Source organism: Convolutriloba macropyga, chromosome 7 (genome assembly GCF_964194025.1).
Source record: "Convolutriloba macropyga chromosome 7, txConMacr16.3, whole genome shotgun sequence".
In the NCBI taxonomy this organism is placed as follows: domain Eukaryota; kingdom Metazoa; phylum Xenacoelomorpha; order Acoela; family Convolutidae; genus Convolutriloba; species Convolutriloba macropyga.
Window position 1 is genome coordinate 56,510,698 of NC_134474.1, and position 14,554 is coordinate 56,525,251.

The window sequence follows — 14,554 nt, forward strand, 5'->3', positions numbered from 1 at the left end:
TAAACTACGAGTATGTTTTGACAATGCCATAAAAATCGTGCGCGATTATTCCTTGAAAAGGAAATAAATGTTCATCGGGCCGGGCCCATTTGATCGCAAGTGAAGGTTTCTTTAATAGAATCCTGATATGAAAAGGTACTTGTCTCCAAATGACCCGAGAAAAAAATCCGAAAAAGAATGAGGACAAGACTAGAATTTAGTGCCGCTCATTGTTTTATGACTACAAATTTCTTCCTTATTTTATCGTGTAGAACAAATTTTATTAAGGTTTTGATTCCAACAAATCTAAAAATTAGCAAAAATACGCTGTGATTGAACAAATTCTTTCCCAAATATCAAATGTTCACAATATTTGTAAAACGGTAAAATCAAAAAAACTTTCTAATTTAAAATTTTACGCTTGAAGAGCTTTATAAAAAATATTACTCATATTGATAGATATATCGATCGGCCAAAATTGAATGAACTAAAAGAAACCCATTTGAGTATATAGTTCCTCTCCCCACTAAGTGGGGTCGCAACAAAAAATCTTTAATTTCCTGAGTTATAGAAAAAGACTGACCAATCTTAATCAAAATAGTCAATAATGCAAATCAATTCGAACTTATGTGGCCCATGTTTATTTATAACAAGTTTAAGGAAAAGTTTTTGACATTAATCATAACTTAAGTGCATTTAAGTATTTGGTAATAAAAGATTACTCAGGTTTTTTTTTGCGTCGTCTGAAAGCTTAATTTTTTCTCGGTTGTTTCTGTTTCAAACTTCAGTTAAATAATTTTAGCATTTTCCGTAGCAGCTGGATTTAAAAAATTGGTGCTTAAGCAAACGTTTCTGAATTATCATTTTCGATAAATTGATTTGATATGATATGCTTTCAAATGCGAATGTGGGAACGTTCTCTGCCATGCACAAAACAAGCGAGCCTTCTTACTATTTTTTTGAAGCTTTGCTTTTACTTATTTTAAGTTGCATTTCGCAGCTTTTGGTTTTTGTTTTAACTTTTACTACTTTATCTTTTAAAAATGTAGATTTTGACTCTTGCCCCATTTTTGATATTTTGTTTTTATTTCATATAGTGATAGTTGTATAAATTTATCAGTGCGCCGCGATTTATTCATTTTGATAGCTTTATTTTTCGAAAAAGTTTTTCTTAGTTTTCTGTGTTTTTCGTACTACCTCATTAAAAAATGAGTTCATAGCATTATATAATGGACAACAAAACAACCTAAATTTGTATCCCAATAAGGAGCTTTAGGACTTCATTTGAATCAGTTATTAATCCGAACAGGTAGTTTTTGTACATCAAAATTTTAAGGAGAACGCTGCAATGAACCTGGCAGTGAACTCAAGCACCTTATTTTGTTTCGAAGGGATACATCTCTCTAATTCGCTCTCAGTTAACTATTGTTTAGGTGCAATATCTGTGTGTTACGTTTCGACCATCATTGCTACTTCTCTGGTCGATGCGTGGGTTTCACCAACTACAGATACTTCATCAGTCTAGTGGCACTTGGTTGGGTACTCGCTTGGGTTCTGCTCGTCACTAACTTCGACTATGTCATGTCACAGTGTGGTGGATTGAACTTACGAACTCTCATGCTGATATTCTTCCCAAGTATCGCCTGGCTGTTTGGGATGACTCGGGTGAGTCAATTATTGATCTGTTCTTTCTCAGGACCACCCCACCCAATGACGTTTATGAATTGAGGCCAAAGTTTAAAAGCCCATATGAAATGAGGCTAGACGTTACAATTCGTTGTGCAAATTTCATACAAATGCTTTTACGTTTTTGAATTGACCAATTTTGATTCTCATTGGTGCTTTTTTGCAAACATAGTTTGTTACAAAAGCCTATGTATATCTGATCAGATATTTTTCGGCGTTTAATTTTAAAATGGGCGTGTGATGTATAATTGCTTATTTCGTTCCAGCTCATATTTTATCATATTACACCATGCATTGTTTTTATTTGGAAGCATGTAACTTGTGGTTAATAAGATGTGCGCCGGTAAGGCTGACATTAAATGAACATAATCCAACAGTTATACAATTCGCTTCTTAAACTGAGGGGCCATAATCAGTTTTGAACTTCTCTGCTTCAGGATTTGCCGTTTCTGATAGTAATGGTGCTTCTTCTCAGCATTCTTGGTCTCCTATTCTCATCCTATCTTCTACTCTATCACTCCCCCTACTGGCAGTCTGGTTTGACAACCTTCGAACGGAATCGGAAACTCTCCAAGTTCAGATGCAAGTCCAAAATAGCCAACATTCAGTCCGTTTTTGGCTCCCGATTGCATTTCTCGCTACTAATATTGTGTCCGTATACACACGTTGAGCAAAAAGGTGACGGGACGCATTTCGAAATTATAAATTTTACAAACACTAGAATGCTTTGAGGTCCTATTAGTGTACAGTCAAATATTTTAGTTGCTTGCCGATGCAAAATATTTTCTCATAAATTATTGTATATTTTCCCTAATTGTTGATTGTTTATGCTCCTTTTTAATAGTTTTCGAAATTCATCTTAAACCTATGATCTGTTTTCGAGGAATAATTTTTCAGGCTATGCTAGCTAACTCTCTTTTCTCAGATTCGTTATTTGAGAGCTCAGTGAATTCTAATGATTAGTTCGCTTTTCGGCAAATTTCCATACTTTTTTTTGAGATTTTCAGAGAACATTGACCAGAAATGGCAGACGGCATCCGATTTGAAATAATGCTAACTGAAAAATTTTCTGAATTCCTAACTGAGTCTTTTGTTTCTGCAATGCATCACATCCGTGATGAAAATACTCAAGAGATCAATGGATTCCTTCTGTTCACGCCCGTCTCAGCGGAACAATCTACGTCAAGTATAACTAAAGAAGCTACCTCTTTCAAAGTGCACAAAAGACCACCTGTTAATAGCAATATGCTGAGTAAGAAACCGAGATCCTTGAACCAGGCATCGAGCAGCCCCATACCAATCAGTCCTCCAAAGCCAATAGGTTCTAAAATTGATGTGAGCGCAATGATGATCGAAACGAAGAACCACGCCACAAATGAAGTTACTTATCAGTGTGCGTTCTGCAAAGCTGAGATTAAGCTCTTGAGTTCTATGAAAAGGCATATAGAGACAAAACATTTGCCTTCAAGTGTAGTGTTCAAATGCAGAACGTGTGATTATTCTACCAAGTACAAGCATGATTTGAAGAAACATTACATGACGAAGCATAACATGCCGGAACCAGCGGCTCAAGGCATGATGATGGCAATGATGTAGATAGTAAACGGAGTAATTGAAGATTTAGCTGATAGTTGTGAAGATTTCAAGATCTGATCAAAGATCTGTTTCTGCTGTTATTGTTGTTAGGAAATATGAGTTACCACTGTTAGCGTCCGGAAGGTGGAATTCTGTAGTTTTTGTTCATAGAGACTGATTTGATTGGTAACATATTTATAGAAAAAAAAGAATTAGAGCAACTTGATATCAGAGAATCTTTCTCGTGATCGCACAAGGGACATGGGCTGGTCTCAAGATGATAACTAGAGCTTGAATTTGAATACTAGGAACTATTTACACCGAAAAATGTTAAAATGCCAAGTGAACGGGAAAACACAAAAAAATTAGTAAGGAAACTTAAAGAACTAAAACAATTTTTATTCTGAAATTATCTGCAGAATGTTAAAAGTTGATATGATTAAAGTTTGACCGAAAACATCCAGAAACAAAAAAAAGAGTCTTCTTAGCCAAGTGCTTGAACCTAACTGAAAAATCAACACCGCATAAACCAGATTCAGAGAATTCTTCTCCTCAAGAAACTTATTGCTTAATTGCTCTCAAACGAAGTTGAAAGCAATTATTGTATTCGTCTATTTTCTTCGCAAAATTTGTTTGACCATTAAAGTCTTCTCGATAGACCTTTTGTGAGTTTTGCGTGTTCGAAATTGCTCTCTCATTCTCGATTTTAAGCGGCTGATCTCAATTGATGGCAGTTTCGTTCTAAAAGTCAAATAGAAAGTGAGCCAAAAAATTTTATTGGTTGTCTTTATCCAACCTCTAGTAACGTCATTTGAAGCGCAAATGTGAACTTAGTGATCCCCCTTTGGTTGAAGGAGGCAACAACAGTATCGAGCACAGTCGTTCGATTGCGATTTTTTGTTGTTTTGAAAAATTGATTCTTTGTAGTTTACCGTGTGTTTCTAATTTAGCCTCATAGGAAAAGCAAGTGAAAAGTTGATTGTTTGTTAAGAATTTTTATAGTTCTAATGGTTTTAATACGCTCAAACAACGTTTATAGCAAATACTACTTGGCCCCCCTCAACCAGCTTCTTTGAAGACGTTTTGCGACTAAAACAGTTAATTCTCTGTTTTGGAATATTGGGCAACATAAATTGAACTCCTAGTTTCTAATGCGTAAAAGGTGGCAAACCTTTTTATTTTCACAATGAAAAGGTCATTTTTAATAGTGTTGACGCCGCCAAGCATAGCGTGACGTACCCTCGGTTTTGCCAACCCTGTGAAAATGAAATGAAGAACCCTACCACTCTGTGAAACTTGCGGTTATGTATTTAACTGATTGATATCCTTAATTTTACTCTCAGGCGTATTTCGTAGCCGATGGTTTGATTGGTAAATGAAAAGATAGCTTGTAGGTACGCGCTTGCAATGTTAAGCAGATTAATTGTTTTTACCGGTAAAATTAAAAGAAGTTATAATTAATATTAGTCCGGAAGGCGAATATGGGAATCAACAATTATTGAAAAAAAAAAATAGAATCATAATTTGGTTGCAATAGTTTCTTTTTTAAGTAAGCGAAAGTTAAGCTTCTCTAAATTGAGGAAACCAACTTAACTAGACGATTTATGTTTAGGTTTTGGAGGCTCTAACTTGAAAGGCAAAGTGACGAAAGATTGAAGGCTTCAAAGGCAGAGTGAAACAAGAAGGCTCGCTTGTTCTATGCGTGGCTTGTTCCCAGATTCGCATTTGGAAGCATAAGATAGATCAATTTATCTGAAATGGTATCGTCGAAAATTTGTTTTAACACCAAAAAATGTTTTTACCAAGCTGCTACAAGAAAAATCAATATAATTAAACTGGCGCTTAAAAACAGAAAAAAAATTCAGAGGAACGAAAAGCCTGAATAACCTTCAATTTCAAAAATACTTAGTTGCAGTTAACTTACTGATCAATTTTATCAAAAGAGTTTTCCTCACACGTGTTTGTACTGTAAAAAAACATTTATGATCCAGTTCTATTTGCATTAATCTTGATTTTCAATATTAATGTTTGTTTCTAAATCATTGTGAAATTGATTCCTGGCTTCGATTCAAAGATAATTGTTTTAAAAAAGCTCCTTGTCTCAGGAAGAACATCATGGACAAAAACCCTGGCAACTTTAGTTGTAGCAAAAAAAATATTCACATATGTTTGCATATTTTTCTTGGCAATCGAAAACGAACCCAAAAGTATCGACAAAAACGAGGATTCAAATCACCTTTATTCATTGAATCTCATTTCAACTTAATCATAGCCATGAAATTTTGTTTCAGAAAAGCACAATGCTGGAAGCTGATACAATTGTAGTTGTATTAACTGCCATTATTAATTGGATCAATTGGCTTACGTTGTCAACGAGACGTGATTGTCTCCACCTTCCTCGAGTTGTTCTTATTTACGTCTTTTCTGATGTACTTTTGATTAAAAAGAAAGGGGCAAATTGGTATCCAGAAGTCAAAATGAACTTAGGCAGTTAGGATTTTTCCCGCTAGTGCCCCCAGCTTAGTGAGTGCATATTATTTGCACCCCCTTAAACACGCGCGATTTTTCCAATAATAATTTACTATGTAATAGAACTGGCTGCTTAACTGGGGCTGAAAAACGTGCTGGGGTCACAAATGAAAAAAATCCGATAGCTTGTAGGTACGCGCTTGCAATGTTAAGCAGATTGTTTTGTACCGGTAAAATTAAAACAAGTTGTAATTAATGTTAGTTCGGAAGACGGATATGGGAATCAACGATTATTGAAAAAAATGTAATCATAATTTGGTTGTGTAAAAAACCAGCAAATTTAAATAAATTTAATCAATCTGTGTACGAAATTGAATATCATAGCAAAACATGTCCTGAAATGCAATTCGACAAAAAACAATAAAGAAAACGCAATTCTGACTACCTGATTGATTTCACAACTGCTGATGTTTTGTTAGTAGTAATGCATGAAGTTACACAATAGAGAAAAATGTCTGATAAAATTTTTATTTCAAACCTCTTGTTGCATTAAAGAAATCTCAATACGAGTTAGGACACTGATTAAAATTAACACCATAATGAAGCACACGCCATGGAGATTTCTATAAATGTACTTTCGAACAAACAAATGGTGACCTCAAATGAGGACCATAAATAGCAAATGCAATTAGGTTGTCAAAACAGGTGGCCTGCCACTCAATTAAAAAAAATAGATTTTGAAATCTTTCAACAAAAACTGTAACCAATAGAGCATAAAAAAGCGCGTATAAAACTAAATTGTGGCCAAGCTGCAGAGACAAATTTGAGATTCAAATAAAGAATAAAACATTCGACTACCTTCTACTCCTGAGAGAGGTTTTCTATGTGACAACACTGAATTAGCAAATAAGGTTCTTTTGTTTATATTCCTCTGAAGTTAAAAACAGGCTGCTTCATGAGGTAGCCTAAAAACAGGAGTAAATCTATGGTGTACTTTTGGTTTCAATACTCCATGACCAACATTATTATTTTAATAATACAATTAGAGAACCTAAGAAAATTCTCAATTCTTAGAAAAATTGAGAGCACCAGAAGCTAGGTACAGGAAGCATAAAAAAGACCTTTTTTATTATAAGCAAGCAATTGAGACCTATCATTTTTTTGGACACAAAAACAAATCGTTCATTATCAGTTAAAAAACTTGCTCATTAATTAATGTCTACAGTAATTAGGGATAGCGAATTACTTTGTGATAACATCAAAATCAGTCATAGCACGGCACATCAACAAAAAATTGCGATCTTTTTTCGTACTACATAAATAGCCACTTGCGCCTTAAGCTGTTTTTTTCCTACCTGCTGTCCAGACCCAGTGCAATTAAAATCTCGACACAAAATTCACTTTCAATTGACCTGAGTCATTAAATTGTTTGAAGTGTAATTAATCTGAAGATGCATCTAGCTACTGATATTAGTTGCTGTTTTACTGATTGACACAATTATGAAAAAAGTTCAAAAGCTGTCTAAAACTGGACAAAAATTCAAAAATATTATTTCTTATTCAAATCAGCCCAAAAATAACGCAATATATACTTCATTGCTTGTCGCTTTTCAGTTAATGTTGCATGCGGAAAGGGTGCGTGATATTGCTACAGCAAAAATTTCCATAGTTGTTTTCAGTTTCGATTTGAAATAAAACAAGGAGACTCGGTAAAATGCGATCGCACATAAGGTTCCGACCCTGCTCATCCTCAATTTTGGTATGATTGTCTACCAAATGAAGAACATAGAAAGAAAAACCCAGAAAATCAAGTACTTTTCAAAAAAAAATGGTGTATGAACGAAAAGATAGCCTCCAAAGCAAATAACTCAGTGTTGGAGTAAAAATGCTGAATTAGATTGATGATTTGTGCAAATATTAAGAAAGCGAGTCCAGACGGACAGCAAAATCAAACAACAACAAAAATTAATTACACTAAAAACTTCATGTCCGTTTTGAAAAACAAAATTTAATAACAAAGTCCAAATAGCGTAGGATAAAACTGATATTAAACAAAATAACTGGTAATTCACCAGAAATGATATGGGAGTAGTCAATTAAAAGGCTTGGTAACAATTAGACAATAAAGAACATTGAAAAATAAAGTAAAGTTGAAAAATTCGCTTTTTTTAAAAACAGTTAATTTCAAAGTTATGAAAACCATTAGAAATCAACGAAAATATCCCATAGGTGAACAATTCCCAATATTTCTATAGAAGGGATTAAGAACTGCCAGTATTCAACTTTTTCTGCGGTAACAAAAAGCACAATAAATAGATAACAAACAAAAAATCAATTTAAACTTGGCAGAAAACGCTTTCGAAACCGTAAAGCCATATTATGGCCATCAAAATATGTTCGATTGAACTTTTTGCGAGCACTGATATTGTATTATGTGACCTCTCATGATTGATGCTATGTAACAAGTAGACAAAAACGAAAAAAAATGCAAAATTAAGTAACTTTTTTCCGAAAAGAAAATTTTCGAAGACATGAATGCCATTTATTACAGAACGAAATAACTAAATAGTTTCGTATATTCTTCCAAAGGAAGCCCTTGAGATTTACAATTATCCAGAATATGTCTTACGTCTTACTAATTAATTTACTTTATTTTCGGTGTCGAAGCCAGTAAAGTCAACGAATTCTTTAAAAACATTAGATTATGTGACACCAATCCCTTTTGAAACCTTCCTTTGCAACAATATTGTCATTTTTGGCCTGTAATTAACGAGACTAGATAACAAACAGACAATAAAAGGAACAGAATTGCGAAGTTAAAAAGTGTTTTTTTTTTAAATTGGAAAACAATTGTTTTCAGTGTCATGAAAGCCATCAGCTATCTACTAATATCAGAATATCCGCTAATCTATTCTTCCTTGAAAAGCCAATGAAATGGGGTCACTGAACAGGAAATTTCATACGACTAAAAAGACAAAGTAAAACCGACAGTTAATGAAAAAATTTAAAAAATTCAATTAAGTTCTTCGAGAAAGTAGTGTCGAAGCCTTTATAACCATAATCTATATCTTACGGATTTTAGGATTATCAATTGTGCCTTATTTTGCAAGTCAATAATGTGATATATGAGCTGTCAATAACGTGATAATGTGACAAAACTAGAAAACGTGAAAAATGGGCAAATAAATTTTTTTTTAAAAATGTGAATTCTAGTAGTATCAAAGCCAGAAAAGCATAATTTAAGGCGTAAAATCTCAATAAAGGTTGAATTCTGATTTCAATAGAAAGAAGAAGCTTTCTCTCATTGCTGACAATAAGCTACAAGTTGACAAATTAAGAGAAAAATATAGGCAAATTTCAATAAGTCATTATTTACTTAAAATCAATTTTTTTTTTAAAGTCAAAACAACCGTAAGCTTCCAAGTAATAAACTAGATACAATAATTTGGAGCTAATTAGGAAGCTAATTGGATCTATCACTAGTGAGCTTTGTTTTGAAATGTTCCGTTATTTAATTAATGTAGAAAAGATCGAATTTTTTTTTTATAAAAAAGATCGACTGATTACAATCCGACTTGTTTTTGGGTTATACCAGTTCAAGATTGGTCCAAAACTAGCCCTGCTAATGCTGTTTGTTCATATGGAAGACCTTATTATTCGAATGTTATAGAAATTGATATTTTGTTAGTTAAAAAATTTAAAAAAGATGCTGCGTTTTTGATAATCAACTAATAAATTTAGCACGGCAAAGTTTTAATTACTGAGCACTCTCAACGGAATTTGAAGTAGAAAAGGAGTAGAAAAGGCCCCCTTTTGATTCTACAAAGATTGTGTTCGTGGTGTTTTGGTCTGTCCTTCCTGTAAATTTAATCAAACTGGACGAAAAAAAACCTATTTCCTGCTGTTTTTGATGAAAAATTCTTAATTTTGAAATATTTAGCCAGCTTTTTTGACAAAATATTTAATAAAAATAACTTACAATATTTTTTGTCTTTACAAATAAAAATCAAAGACACTTTATAAAAAATAACAAATTTTAGCAAAATTGGCGGAGTTTTAGTCAAAAATTCCGGAAAATGTGAATAAAATCTCACCGGAATTCACTCTATTTTCTCAAAATTTAAACCTCGATAACTCCCTGTAAAAAACGAAAATTAAAAAATCTTTTTAATTCCATATTCTACGCTGGACAAGCTTTAATGATATCAGTCTCAACTCTCTGCGATGAATATATCGATCGGCCGAAATTGACTGAACAAAAAAAACCCATTTGAGTATATAGTTCCTTCCTTTTGATTCATTCCTTCCTTTTGATTCATTTTTGAAAAATGGATTCATTTTTGACCGATTTTTAGCCAAATTTGATCAAAACTGAGGCTAAATTGCATTACATTGTGAGTCAAAATTGTTGCCGAAACTTCTTTCAAAAAAGTAAAATTCTCATTTGTAGTTCCAGACGCCGAGAGCTTCAAATTGGTACCACATATGTTGGTGTGGGAGTCAAGTAAATTCAAACATTGTCTGAACAAAAAAAGTGGGGCTAGCATAAAGTTCTCTCATTTTTGTTTTCAAAAAATGTGGGAATAAGAATCGGTTTTAGTGTGTAGAAACGGTAGAAAACGAAACAATAATTGATTTGTGTTTTCGAACGGATGGTTGAACGACCAAATGTATGACTCGAACCAGAGAAATCGGGATCAAGTTTTCGGAGAACTTATGACACGTGTTTAATCATTTAGCAAAATAAATTGAATTGAACCTCTAATTGAAGATAATGGATGATCTCTTTGATAGGAAGAAATATTTTTGAGATCTTTGAGGACAAGTAAAACCCGAATGGGATGCTACCGCAGGTTCAAAATGTTACGAAAACGTGTGCTTGCAATTTTTTTGGGGGGGTGGCGTTTGTTTTCTCTATGTCACCCTAAGCAACGTGACGAACGAACTTAATTAAGAATTAAAACACTTTGTAGCTCTAATTTAGATAGATGGAAACAATTCTGTCTAATAGCTTTGCAATAGAAACTATTGAAGGACAGACTATGCTATTAAGGTTTGCACGAAAAGTTTTCCATTTTCAAAAGTTTGTTTTATAGAGCAGAAATCTGTTTTTGCTAAAAAAATGTTTTCTACCGATAGAACTACCGAAATAGCAAATTTTCCCCCCAAGTGTTTTGAGAAACTTTGGAACGATGTCAGACGATAAAATTTTCTTGAAGCTTTCTCCGGAGAACACTGTAGATTACTCAACACGCACTTGATCCTGATTGTCGTTTTTCGGCGTTAGGTTTTGGGTGCTCTGTTTTGACAAAGTGTTGACCAGTTGCGAGTTGTTTCAGACTTTAAGCCATGTCATTGGACGGCATAGCAGTGAAGATGAAAGTCGCTGAAGATTTCATCAGATCTTTCATTTCCAGTTCGGTTGAAAGTATTTTGCATTCTTTGTCTTGCGATCCGATTAGTCAGGTTGACAACTCGAAAGTGGGAGTCATTACTTTCGAAAAGAAGCTTTCCTTTTGTGCTAAGTTGATTGGTATTGAGTTGACTTCAAGTGAGTTGACTAATATGAAGCGGAAAATATGTTCTTTTCAACCTTTGTCCAAGAAAGCAAGGATCGCCAACTTAAAAAGGAATCTAGCTACCAATAGCGCTGAATTAAATCCAGCGTCCCTTGAGAAAACATCAAAAACGTCATCAATGTTTAAGGTTGCCTTGACCATCGACTGTTTAAAGACATACAAATGTAATTTTTGCGACATGGAATCAAAACTTAGCAGTTCTATAAGGAGACATATTGAGGCTAAACATGTTCAGGGATCTAGAGATTTTGAATGTTTGAACTGTGACTATGTTTCGAAGTAAAAGTATCATTTGAAGTCGCATTACATGAGTAAGCACAGGATGTCTGAAGTTGCTGCTAAAGGATTGGTTGCTGCTGTGGTTGCAAAATGATTTATTCCTAGTACAAAGTAACATATGCCAGATTCAGAGACATCTGGTAGTGTTAAACGATCGTAGCTGTCATTTCAGCTACGTGTGCAGTTCGTTTACGCAGAGGTCGGGACTCGATCTTTGTGTTAACGTTTAGTTAAATGAAAGATTTGATTCTTTAGGGGAGAAGCTTTGCATTTAGGTGTTTTAATAAATTGAGCATTCGATTAAATTTCTCTTCTTTTTTGTATTTTTGAGTTGATGAGTATTTCCCTTATTGTTCCCAAATATCATTCATCGAAGTGACAGGCTAGTGGTTTGCATTAAGCTTTGCTTATATTTCTTCTGTCTATAATGACTCAGTTATTGTTTGCTGCTGAACTGACATAAGCCTCTGACAAATGAAAGTTACTCTATGGTGTTCTGAGTGGATTTGAAAAGAAAAACAATTTTAGTTGATTATAATAGTTTCACTACTGTTGCTCAGATCTCAAATTTTTGGTGATTTGAAAGGACAAATGGTCTATTAATTAGTACAAGTGCATTGTGCCCGATGGAGCCAGTCTTTCTTATATCCAATTTTCTCTCCTCAAATGTGTCATAATAACTTGTGGCAAGGCATTTGATTTACAACTCGTCAAATGCAACCAAATACTTTACTTCAAATTCTGTCGTTCAATAAGAGAGGGGTAAAATTGAGATACCCCTGGCACTAACCGTCAACATATCAATAACGTTTCCTAGCACTAAAAGCTCAGTATGTTTGATGGCGGGTCGGAAGTCTACCGTAAGCTCTCTGATGTTGATGCAGATCTTTGTTCCAGAAATGCAGACCTCTTCAGATTAGTGAATGCCGCGTGAGATAATCACCCTGCAGCTGGGCCAATGTGGCAACCAGATTGGGATGGAGTTCTGGAAGCAGATCTGTGCTGAGCACGGCATCAACCCACACGGCATATTGGAAGAGTATGCGACAGAGGGAAACGACAGGAAGGATGTCTTCTTTTATCAGGCAGACGATGAGCATTACATACCACGAGCTGTACTATTAGATTTGGAGCCAAGAGTCATCAATAACATTAATGTGAGTTCTACTGACTAGAAATGCAAGCGGCATTAGTGTTAACTAATTGCTCTCGAACGACTTTTGAATCAATGATTTATGCGTGTGTGTCTTACGCAAAATTTTCTCTTGACTCTTTTTGTGCTTTTCTAGAACATTTTTGACCTCGTGAGTGACTTTTTCACGCTTCATTTCTGAGTGATATAATTGGTCTCATTCTGAAATAAAGTTGCTAATATGCGATTTAGAACGAAAGAATCAAAGCAATTGTAGATTAATGGATAAGATGTGAGACTGACATCCTGGATTTCCTGGGTTCGTACCCCTGTGGGGGCGGTTTTCTTTGCACCCATAAATCTTTTCTAAGCTACAACCCATATAAATTAAATTGCCCCCGCCTGTCGTTCGAGAGCAATTCAACCAATGTTAGTCGGTTTATGTTTGTATTATTGGAGGGATATAGGCCGTGGATATTAAATTCATGACTGCATGAAAACTAGCAATATGACAGTTTAACGATGTTCAATTTCTGATAAATTCTTTATGGAATGATCAATTGTATGCTGGGTATATTTGATTTTAAATGTTTTTTGGCGTTGGTTACACATTGTATTATTTCGTGGAAGAACTGCTAATGCACTTGAACTTTAGAAAAGTATTCGTCATTTCTTTTTATGATGTTTCAAGTTTAATTTTCCAAGTTAAGTAATCAGTTTAGTGTAACCAATTATCTTGTTTTTTAGTCATCAGAATATGCAAACCTTTACAACCGCGAGAACATCTTCACTTCTAAAGATGGAGGAGGTGCTGGAAACAATTGGGCATCTGGTCTCACACAGGCTGAGGGGTTCCATGAGCCGATCTTCGACATAATAGACAGAGAAGCTGAGAACAGTGACTCAATGGAGGGATTTGTAATGTGTCATAGTATGGCAGGAGGAACGGGGAGCGGAATGGGGTCATACTTGTTGGAAAGACTCAATGACAGGTATGGAGGTATTTCAGGACTTTATAACCCAGGAGGTACGGAGTTGTTACAACTACCTTGATATTACTGATGGTATTAACAAAGAAAGTTTTGTTAATTCATAAAACCATGCCCAATGTGGAAAACACTATCGGCCGATATAAGAGGCCACTTAAAATCCACCACTAAAGCAAAACTACCCATGCATGATGCAAGTGTGAAAATTTTTCAAGAATGACATAGGTGACTAAAAAATAAGGAACGAATTGTGTTCATAAAGAGTTTGATTGAAAGAAAAACGTACCAGTACTTTTGGGTAAAGAAGCTCATTTTTCCGCTGATAGTTGGCCGTATCTTTGCTTATTGTTAATTGCTCTCGAACGCAGTTTCAAGCAATGTTTTAAAACTTGTGCGTCTTTTATGCAAAATTTTCCTCTGAATTAAATTGCCATCTGAATTAAATTGCCATCTGAATTAAATTGCCCCGCCTGTTGTTTGAGAGCAATTTGTCCGACGTTAGTCGGTTTATTTTGTTAGAGGCTAGATATATTCTGTCTCAATGGCAGATTTCTTTTGTGTATACAGGCAAATGATAATCAAGATCTATCCGAGAAAACTTCGTTTAATAGCTACCATTCCGAGCTTTTGCTGGCCTTTTGGTTTTTTTTTCAAATCAAGGACGAGTTATGGTTTTTAAGAATCGAACTAGTTTTTTAAATCAATTCTATTGGAATAATTTTGAAGCAGGAAATGAAATGACTGAAGAAATTTAGAGAAGCTCGACTGTTGTATGAAATTCCAATGTGATTCAAAGAGTAGATTTCCGTGTATACCGCTGTTTTCGAGAGATTGGGAAATTGAGGTGAAGAAAATTGCCTTTGAGC

At 34.5% G+C, this 14,554-nt stretch overlaps 1 protein-coding gene across 2 annotated transcripts in view; it reads left to right on the plus strand.

Moving 5' to 3' along the window:
* The window catches only part of LOC142343177 (tubulin gamma-1 chain-like), a 243,883-nt gene that overhangs the window by 217,586 nt on the left and 11,743 nt on the right, over positions 1-14,554 (plus strand). For both annotated transcript variants that reach the window (XM_075394879.1, XM_075394880.1), the window contains exons 2-3: positions 12,481-12,724; positions 13,447-13,691. In XM_075394879.1, coding sequence (XP_075250994.1) covers positions 12,491-12,724; positions 13,447-13,691 — 479 coding nt within the window. In that variant the 5' untranslated portion in view covers positions 12,481-12,490. The remainder of the gene's footprint in view (positions 1-12,480; positions 12,725-13,446; positions 13,692-14,554) is intronic.